The sequence below is a fragment of the Pomacea canaliculata genome, linkage group LG2 (genome assembly GCF_003073045.1).
Source record: "Pomacea canaliculata isolate SZHN2017 linkage group LG2, ASM307304v1, whole genome shotgun sequence".
Lineage (NCBI taxonomy): Eukaryota > Metazoa > Mollusca > Gastropoda > Architaenioglossa > Ampullariidae > Pomacea > Pomacea canaliculata.
Genome location: NC_037591.1, coordinates 39,318,719 through 39,329,036, shown reverse-complemented (window position 1 = coordinate 39,329,036; position 10,318 = coordinate 39,318,719). Strand labels below are relative to the sequence as shown.

The window sequence follows — 10,318 nt, the reverse complement described above, 5'->3', positions numbered from 1 at the left end:
CCCAAGATGTCTCGATCTTTACTGCCGTTACTTTTGTGTTGTGTCCTGATGGAGACAGTCGGTCCCAAGTTGACCCAAGTTTAGTTTACACTCAGCCATAAGCACCGAGCCTGGATCTCGTGCTTGTTCTGTACTTCTTGATGAGTTCTGTAACAGTCTCAGAGTTCTAGGAGTTGATTGCTGATTACAATCCAAAACAATCTGGTGTGAAGGCTAGGGGCTCGTCCGTTTCCTTGGTAAAGACAATGTCGTGTCCACCTCCCATCAATAAAATCGTTTCACCGACTTCCAGATTCTCCAGTCAGTAGTATCAGCAGCTGGTTTGGTTGTTATCTATCCCCGAGCACTGGCTCAAGTTCTAACTACAGCTTTGAGAATGCGGGACGAGATGACGATTAAGTGGTTCACTGAGTCTAGACATAGGGGTATCACCAGTAGACACCAGTATCCCAAAATCAAGTAACCTTCACTGGTACACGTTTAGTAATTATGGGCGGGGAGTGAATAAACTTAGAAAAACAAGAAATAATAGTCACAGAAAATCTGGCTGCCTGCCTGTTTGTTGGTCGGACAGACTACCGACCAGACAGTTTCTATTTTCCTTTCTCCTGAATGTTTGGTCAGCTCATATTTCCATTTCCCGCTCTTAATCTTCTTCGTTGTTTGTATGTCTTTTTTCTCTCTCTCTCTTTGTACCAAAATGAGAATCCGGGTCAACAACCAAGTCACGAGGAGCAACAATGTTTCAGGAATCGTCAATACTACATTACCAATGACAAACAGGATGTGACCTATTTTTTGTCAAGGTTAGGGACTTCAGCACGTGATCTCACATGAATTAGAACATTAACAATAGATGTTTATCCCGACAGCATTATCTGGAAATTTGAACCACTTTGTAGACGCCACAATTTGTTTAAAAAAATTAATGTGATGAGGCCAGCCAATCAGAAATTGTTGTGCTCATATATTAAATATAGAAACACTCTTCAGTATCAAACAAGACACGTCCACAAGACGATCAGGGTAGCAGACCCAGAAGGTTCCTGACCTGTCGGCACTAGGAAGTTTTAACCGTTATTGTGCGTCTCTGTCTCACCATCAGGATGGCTCGTATGTCCTACCAGTCCTTCTCTTCTGTTTTCTTACCGTGGCTTGCGCTCAGACTCCTACCAGGTGCATTTCAAGTTAATTATCGTGTGTAATCGATTGACAAAAGAAAACCAATTTACCACTTACATCTTGTTATTTTCTTTCTCAAGTTTCGATGGTCAGTTATAAAACAGATTTCTTTACGATTGATTTCGATGTTACCTGTATTGGTTGGCTAAATTTATTAAAAAAAACTTAGGTATCTTTGTTGTTCGTGTATAGAAAAACAGGTGAGTGTAAGTTAAATGTAACAAATCTCAGGTTACTGTATTGTACAGATAAACTGCGAAAAAAAATTACTAATGGTAACTTTCAAGAGGTCTGAGGTTTTTATGTTATCAATGTCCAGCGAAGACAGCTGCGATGGTGTAGAAATACCAGAACATCACCAGTGCAATCTGCAATAAAAAGGGACAAGCTGTAACTCTACAGGTGCGCAATTTCCTCAAGCCACCCTTGTTTCAAGAGGCGGTGTCCGTGATTTGCACCCGCTACGAAACTCTGTTCTACATCATGCAGCAAGCTGCTGACATCAACAAAGCTTTCAAGTAAGCACAAAGTCCTCGTCTAGGCTCGTTACATACCTGACAGTGTCATCGTGACAATTTATAAGGCCAGCAAGGTGTGCCAGGTGTGACATAAGACAGTTGACAGTTTTACTCGGGTAACCAACTAGAACGTTTTCATTTGCTTCTCATTTAGACAAATATACCCCACCCCACATGTTTTAGTGTAATTCAACAAAAGAATTGGATTATTTATGGATATAGGTCTGTCTGTCACTGAGTGAGGTCAAGGGGTAATAAAATCAAGCATGCCAAAGTAGATTGATTTAATAACTTCTGTCCGCGTTTCCTTCGTGAGAAACCACTCAAGTACCGTTACTGTAAATTCACTGAGATGCTATCATTATTTGCTTGTCATCCAATCTCATCTAACGATTGGTTTTCATTGACTGGGCAATAAAAGCTTGCCAGAGAATCATGGGAGGACTAGATGAGAGCTCTTGTATAACTGTTGAAAACATACTTATCCTGTTCACTACTCTCTTGCGATAAAAAGTGCACTCTAAAGCTTGTGGTTTATAATAATTATGGTAGTTATGGTAATTTTGATAGTTATGTTTTTTTTTGGAGAAGGCTCTGTAAACATGTGGTTGACGGGCTTGACAAGGGTGACGGGGTGGAAGACGACGGTTAGGGTCCCTTCCCATGTTCCAGCCTCTAGAAGGTGTGAACTGCTTACAGCTTATTGTCCTCAAAACCATTAGCCTTAAAATTTTGAGCTTTTCGTGATAGTTGTAGTAAATGGTTGTTGTTTACTGAACTTATGAACTGTAAAAGATTTTCAGTATCTTATGACCACGCGGGACATCCTGGATTTTTCGTCGACGCCATGAACCAAGTGTACAGCACGTGGGAAACGGACAAGTCCTATTGGGAGATTCTTGACTCAGACCTGAAGCACATTCCAGTGGGTAGGTCTTAGCTGGAGCTGTTTATTAATCATCTATCAGTTGAATGAGTTTTGCAAAGTTAATCCTTCTCTTCTTTCTTCTTTCCATTTTCTTGGTGTGCCGGACAGATCATCACATCTTCTGTCCTCGATCATTACTTTGACGCTTTTCAGAATCTCTTGGTCATTTATTCGTCTGCTCCATATTTCTTTTAAATCATGCTACAAATCCAGTGCCTCTTTGTTTTCAGGAGTGAGTTTCTACAAACCTAAACCCTATGAGACTGTGACCTTCAACCTGACTATTTACACCGGTCCACATGACTGAGGACGGGGTGCGGATCAGACTCAGGTGACCAGCATGGAAGGAAAGTAACTCCATATCAGTCCCTGATGAAAGAGAAAAAAAAAATATTACCTCGTATAGTTTGTAACATCTCAGAGATTCGTTCGCGATCTCCAGTCCCTCCCAAATGGGACCCAATACTGTTGGCCACGCATCTTAAATGTCACCCGATTTCTTTCAAGAGGAATAAAAAAAGCAAGTTCAGAGGTGTGTTTATAATAATATATAATAGAATAATAGCAGCAATAATAATAATAATAAGAAGAAGAACAACACCAACAACAACAAAGGGAAGAAGAAAAAGAAATGGTTGATCTGAGCCAATCCCTAGACGACGGAGAACTTCGTTCTCTCAACAAGGGCAGCATGGAAGGAGACCGTGTAGAAGAGGACAGAACATCATTGACAGAACATATATCCACATGCACAGTTAGTGTACATACATGTACAGTAAATAAACCCCCACATTCACTCCTCCCCATGCACAGTTTTTAATGTCATGGTCATGATGAAACGCTGATAAGAGTTTGAGGACAAAGGACAGTCAGGGGAGACTATGCAGACAGGGCAGACAATTACACTAGGTATTTCCGATAAAACAGAGACTGAAAGTCTAGACTGGAAAGCACGTAAACGTCCCACCTATGCATAGAGAGACAGAGACAGGTCATTCATCATACCGGAGATAAGGAGAAAGAGAAGGAGCAATGTCCAGACTTCTCCAGGCTAATAAGTGGTACAGTGGGGACACTGGCGAGGGCAGAATGAACTGACCTGCTACACTTGCAGGACGACTGATTAGAATGAAGCCGTAAACAAAGTAAAGTATGGTGAGTTTAAATTCTACCCCTAACTGGTACCCAGTGCAGATGTCACAGAGGTGTTGGAGAATAATCGCCCTTCCGCTTGCGGAATACAATGAGAATATCCTTCTGAGGTCTGAGCTCTTTGAGCTTGTCGAGCAGGTGACCATGGACATCCAGAAAAGAAAGTTACAAAAGTCGAGCCTGGACAGTTCAGATAGTGACATAAGCTTTCAATACTTGGGGGAAGCAGCAGAGAGATGCCTGATGCGGTTGTTCTTGCACAGCTGTTGAAAGGCATGTTTCTATGACATACAATGTGCACACCTGTCATTTAAATACTACACCTGAACACCCAATCCTGGACTTCTGCTGTTACCAGTCCAGCGATTAATGAACGCAGTTTCCGCTCAGGGACCATCCAGTAGTTTTAGACTAGAACTTTCTTTCAATCCATTTAACCAGTTAACATCCGTCTCAGTAGGCGGGGAATCCGGATACTTCAAACAGGATATAAGCAGGTTAAAGCTAAAAATATTCTTCTCGGTGGAGCTAAAAAAAGTCAGAAATGTTTACTTTGACTAGTTGTTCTTGCTTAAAGAAACTAACACAAAACACTGTCACGTGACTGACATAATTTTCTCATTTATGTCTGGTAAACAAGATTTATTTCAACAAGCACTCAGCTTGACTATTTACACCGATCCCCATTGTGTCGCGAATGCCCAGAGAGTGAGGTTAGCTTAAAGGAAAAAAAAAAATTAGGAGTATCTTTCTTCCGTCTCATGAGCTGGAGGGAGGGACCAAGAGCAGTCAATCATTTTTAACTTTAACCAGGAGGACAAACTATTCGAGAGTATAAAAGGAGTGGGCTATGACACACACGGTGGCATGTGATTTTATTTCGCTGTTAAATACAGTCAACCATAGTTCAGAGACATTGTGAAACACTATCACTCTCTGTGTATTGAAGATGATTCGTTTCCTCCCGATACTGCTGTGCTTTTCGGGCTTCTGGACAACGCAAGGGGAGCAAATCCCAACAGGTATGAGTCCGTTGTATTAGTGTGTCTGACAGTCTGACAGTAGCATTTGGTCGAGAGGTCGATCATTTAGTGAATACTTTGTGTTACACACTCGCAAATATTTTGATTCTCTCTTCCTGTCGTTTTAGCAGTTTTTCTTTTCTGTGGCTTTATTTGTTATTATTATCATGTTCATCATGTACCTGACATCCATTTTAATTTCTTTTGATGCTTCATATCTTGTGATTATTTGTCTGTGTGAGGGTTATTGTTCTTGTTAATGCTCGTCTTGCTATTATTATTTTATTTCTTTTTTAGATTCCCAGGTTTTTAAATTGCATGTATGGCAACGAGTCAAGAGAAAGTTTTGTGAGATATATGCCCAAAAAAAGTAAAACAAGCGGCTACAAATTTACAGAATCATTTTATAATTTTTGTCTTGTCCCTATACTCTTTCCTAGAAGTTGTAGACGCATTGAAACACAGGATCGGCATCAATGTGATGTGTGCCAGAGAGAACCAAGGGATGTCACTCTACTGGTACGCAACATACTCAAGCAACCTTTCTTCGAAGAAGAGGTGACCATCCCCTGCACGCGCTACGAAACCCTCTTCTACATCATGCAACAAGCTGCTGAGGTCAACCTGGCTTTCAAGTAAGTGCAGAAATATTCTGTCAGGCTTGTAATTATTTAACAGTGTCAGTGCGACTTTCGTGCTCTCCCACCCTTCTCTCTCTCTCTCAAGTCTCTGGAGTGGAAATCCGTTAGTTTTCCATTAATCTATCTTTCCATCCACCTGTCCCATGGTAAATGAACCAGGCACACCTCAGTGGCTGAGGTCGAAAAATCTTTATTGCCAGGTATGATTTCACTGTATTTCACAGGTTCACGGCGACTTACAACCACGCCGGACATCCTGGATTTTTCATCCACGCCATCAACAACACGTTCAGCACGTGGGAAGAGGACAGGTCCTACTGGGAATTCTGGATGGTGACCTCAACCACACTCCTGTGGGTAAGTATCAGCTGGTGCTACTTCAATCTGTTCAATGAATTTCTATCTTTCACCTTCTTTATTATCCTCTTTCCTTCATCTGTCTGACCGACCAGTCACACCAAATCTTCTCGCTACCTTATCTGAGAATTTTTACTTTTCCCGTATTTTGTTCTTTAACATTTCTTTCTCAAACATTTGAGCCTCGTTTTGCCTGCTCGGTGTTAATCAAACCGTTGTCTCCAGGGCCTTGTCACATACTGGAAACACCCTGTCGAACACGTCCTTGCGCATGCGTGCTTTCTCTCCTAACGAATCAGAACCTTCTGAAATTTTAAATTTCCTCGTCAAAGTGTGGTCCTAGCATGGATTGGTTTCATAGTTTACTATTCTGTCGGCTTTTAGTTCTCATTGCTGAAGTGTTCAGTCTCTTGCTTTCAGGTGTGAGCTCCTACAAACCCAAGCCAACGAGATTGTCACCTTTAACCTGACTAGGTACACCGGTCCCCACTGACGATGGAAGGAATGTTCACTTGTGGATGAGACTCGGGCAACCAGAATGGATGTGATGCCACTAGGTCATCGTCAGAACTGAACGAACAATATTTTCTCATAAAATCTTTTCATTATTTCTGATATTTGGCCTCTCTTCCTCTTGTATTCAATAAATGGCTTCCACTTTCTGGAAAAACAAATGAAGTATTCGAGTGAATCTTTTTGATGAACAAGATTGAAAAGGAGGAGAGGGTAGTTTAATTGTAATTATTACTCCATAGAGTGATACAGGAACTTGAAGCTGTAGCCAGAGATGTCAATGGTGGAGGACGCAGCACCAATAAACATTGAGGTCAACCGGCGGCATACATACAGCAGTCATGGCAACAACGACATTTTAATGCTTCACCTGCTTCAAACTGTGCTTCCACCGAACACTGGGACAGGGGAGTCTCATGAGAAACCCATAACATAACTGAACCAGACAGTCATTGTCTTCTTCGTAAACGAAGAACAACTAACTACATACATACATAATTGCAATAAAAATGTAGGTCGCAGAAAGAGAGGTCATAACCTCTTGGCAAAGCGCCGCTGAGTCACGTGATGTTCAAAAGGTTGTAACTGGTGAAAAACTTGTTGGGATAATTGGAAGTTTTTTTTAAACTCAGTTCACAACATGAGAATATAAATTAAGTAATTAGATTCTAATTTATTTTGCAAAAAAAAAAAAATGTAAACAGTAAAACAAATCTTAATGGTAAAACATGTTGGGTTATAAGGATCGTCAAGGCAGTGCGTGGACAATCTACGTATATGTTAATATTGTTATTTTCTTTTTTTCAATTCAGTTAACGACGAGGCTTGTATTAACTCCCTCAGACACAACCACTTCTCTAGGCTCGCCGGCTACTGGCTGTCATTCCTCTTACAACCACTTACTAACACTCACTGAAGCACAGCCACTTACACTCACTGGACGCTGAATTGGTCAGGATTCGTCACTCAACGACACAAACCACTCTTTCTTTTACCCCCTGAAACCACCTCACACCTCTTCATGGTGGGGAGCATCCCAAAGTAGGGACCCCATGCTCTTAAGGGTCAACTTGCACAGTATGGGTATCGAACCTGCTAGTTGGCATGTATTTGCCCTTGAAATCAGTTCTCTAACCACCTAGCAAATCTCATCTGTGGAGGTGTACCATGCGCGGACATTCATGATGGTCCGTGAGGCAACGTGTATAAAAAAGAAAAAATGGGGAAAATCACCTGAGCCAATGGGTGAAGTCAACAACAGTGAACCACTGTCAACAGGAAGTCGCTGCTATGAAAATATGAGCATAGTAAGTTTGACAAGTGGCATGAAGAGGATGTTGACATGTGAATGCTGAAATGGGGTTTGGGGAGGGGCGAGGGGGAATCAGGATGGTGTGAAAACAGAGAGCGTGCGAGGTCGTGCTGCTCCTACGTTTAAATACATGTAACTAATGTTTACCAACAGAAAAGCTCTGTCAACAACCAAGCATTCAAGATGGTTCACACATCCCTCCTGATACTGCTGTGTTTCGGGATTCTCGGAAACACAAGGGGAGTTGAGGATGACAGGTATGATTCAGGTTAAGGCACAAGTTAAAGGGTACGCGAGCTGCATCATGGGTCGGTAGAGGGGAGAGCGGGTAGGATCGAGTTTTGAGAGAGGAATTCAGTTGGTCGTGTCGTAGAGTTGTGTGTTGTTAACGAGCTGTCTTTGATGGACCGATTGATAGAAATATTTTAGTTTTTTTGCACCGGGTTATATTAGTGTGGGGTATGGAGCAGACGACTGAGGTCGTCTTAGTTGGGTTTGTTTGTTGGTTTTTTGTTGTTGTTGTTGTTGTTGTTGTTGTTGTTGTTGTTGTTGTTGTTGTTTTGATAGCTCTGCATACCTGACCACCATTTTTTCTTAAGGTCGTCGCGAGTTACACGATAAGAAAGAATTTCCCAGATTAATTACAGTTAATTGTTGTTCAGGAATGTCTACTTGTGAAGCTGTTGATGTTTGAGCTACATGTCTCACCTTAGTTGCTGGCACGGTGTAGAACACAATCATTTTAATAACACGCCTATAAACCGCATGAACAACAGTCAGTTTCATTGTTTGAAATCGTTACTAAAATTAAAAAGAGACTGTTCAGAAACCAAATTTGTTCTTTCCCACTTGCAGAAGTTCTTGCCAAAATGTCCAAACACCGGATCAGAGGCGATGTCACGTGTGCCAGGATGCACCAAGGGACGTCACTCTAATAATACGCAATGTTCTCAAAAGACCTTTCTTCGAAGAAGAGATAAAAATTAACTGCACGCGCTACCAAACCCTCTTCTACATCATGCAGCAAGCTGCTGAAGCCAACACAGCTTTCCAGTAAGAACCAAATACTCAACGGCTTGATATTTTAAAAAAATTTTTCTGATATAACAATCTCTCAAAACATTTTTCTGATATCAACAAATGATTAATCTCTGATGTAAACAATCTCTTAGAAACCAGTCTTGACTGCATGTGTCTGTTCTGTGTTTGTGCGAGTTAATAACACAGACACACGGATCATTCAAAACTGAAAAGAGATGTCACAACAACTGAGCTTTCGTGCACTTTGTACAACTTTCAGAAATCCTCCAGGTCCGACTCACTAAAAGACAGTTCCAGTATTTTTTTCCCAGGTTCAAGGTGACTTACTTCAAACGGTTTGGCTTCTTCGTCAACGAGATCAACAACGTGGGCGGCAATTACTTTCTGGACCAGACGTGGTGGGAGATTCTGGATAAAAACATGACCTTTACGCCAGGTCAGTCACTTCCGGGTCACGGCATTATGGTAGTTGTGAGAAAGTAAAGAATCTCAAGAAATGTCTTCTCACGACAGTTTCACGGCAATGTCAATTAAATTAAAATGGAGGGTTCTAGTCTTAATTCTGGAATCGTGAATAAGTAAAGTCCCATTCGGTCATTGGGAAGTGCTTTTTTTTTTTTTTTTAAGTTAGAGTGGTGCCCATCTGTTCTCTCTCTCACTGCTTTCCCCAGTCCCCAAAGGGAGTCAGGTATCCATTCCCGACCACAGCGTCGACTACGGGTATCGAACTGGGTGACCTACACATTCAAAAGCCAGTTCTGTAACCACTTCGCTACTCGCTTTAGATAATCTTACTTTAAATACAGAGATAAAATCTTTTTTGCACATCTTAATTCACTTATCACCATCGGATGTGTGCAGTAACATGTTTTTAGTGTATCATGTGGTCAGTAATGTAGTTCTTCTCTACAAACTTCTGTATTTCAGGTGTGAGCTCATACATACCTCCACATGGCGAGATTGTCACCTTTAACCTTACGGCGACAAGACATCACTGATCACAAAGCTGATAAAAAGCTGGTGAAAGCTGGCTTTCATCCCGGGACCAGAAAAGGAAGACAAGTTTTGAATATTCATACAACTTGGTTCACCCATAAAAGGGTGTTTACTTACTTTTAGCTTTATGATATACATAAAATATGCATGCCTTGAATAGTGTTGATGTTGTTGTCAACAAAATAGAATTACGTGGCAGAGACAAACTGTAAAAAGATAATTTTCGACCATTTGTGCAAAATCAGTTCGGTAAGTAAAGGTGACATCAGGAGAGGGAGAAAGAAGGTAAATATTTTTTCTTTGCATTCTTCCTTCCTTCTTTTTCCTTCGTCGTATATTTTTGTTTATTCTTGTATGCCTGTGTCCATTTTATAGCCTGATTCTTTAACCACTAGCAAGACTCTAGTCTTTCACATGACCTTTAGAAACTCCAGAATGCTTTGAACTGTGTCACGTGATCAGTGTGTTCTACAAGTCTCCTGAACTTAAAATGTCAGTTGAACACTGCTTCTTGGAATAAATGTGAACAGAGTCACTAGAGGGAGCCCAGATTTATTCAAAAGCAACAAAAGTATTTCAATCGGCCAAGTTGGTCTGCTGTAGGTGGCTTGCGAGTGAAGCAGGTGCGCAGTTGAATCCGGGAATCCCATGGAAAC

General features: G+C 41.3%; 1 protein-coding gene and 1 long non-coding RNA gene across 3 annotated transcripts; both read left to right on the top strand.

Annotated features, from left to right (window-relative positions):
• The first annotated feature begins 942 nt into the window (after positions 1 to 942).
• Positions 943 to 6,474, top strand: LOC112557569. Of its 2 annotated transcripts, none has more exons than XR_003097971.1 (7): positions 943 to 1,176; positions 1,502 to 1,700; positions 2,504 to 2,629; positions 2,859 to 4,802; positions 5,243 to 5,437; positions 5,668 to 5,800; positions 6,221 to 6,474. It is a non-coding gene; the product is annotated as an uncharacterized LOC112557569 (long non-coding RNA). The 2 variants fall into 2 exon arrangements; XR_003097970.1 differs by having other exon boundaries at positions 949 to 1,176; positions 2,496 to 2,629.
• Positions 6,475 to 7,704: 1,230 nt separating this feature from the next.
• Positions 7,705 to 10,197, top strand: LOC112557499 (gastric intrinsic factor-like). Its single transcript, XM_025227396.1, has 4 exons — positions 7,705 to 7,882; positions 8,481 to 8,678; positions 8,978 to 9,102; positions 9,594 to 10,197. The coding sequence occupies exons 1-4, from the start codon at positions 7,809 to 7,811 to the stop codon at positions 9,662 to 9,664; spliced, it is 468 nt and encodes a 155-aa protein (XP_025083181.1). The 5' UTR covers positions 7,705 to 7,808; the 3' UTR covers positions 9,665 to 10,197.
• The last annotated feature ends 121 nt before the right edge of the window (positions 10,198 to 10,318 follow it).

Excerpts from the sequence above, each read along its gene's own strand:
- LOC112557499 (XM_025227396.1), top strand. The coding sequence starts at position 7,809 with ATGGTTCACACATCCCTCCTGATACTGCTGTGTTTCGGGATTCTCGGA. Across the intron at positions 8,679-8,977 it reads GAAGCCAACACAGCTTTCCA|GTTCAAGGTGACTTACTTCA; the intron begins GTAAGAACCAAA and ends TTTTTTTCCCAG. Across the intron at positions 9,103-9,593 it reads AAACATGACCTTTACGCCAG|GTGTGAGCTCATACATACCT; the intron begins GTCAGTCACTTC and ends TCTGTATTTCAG.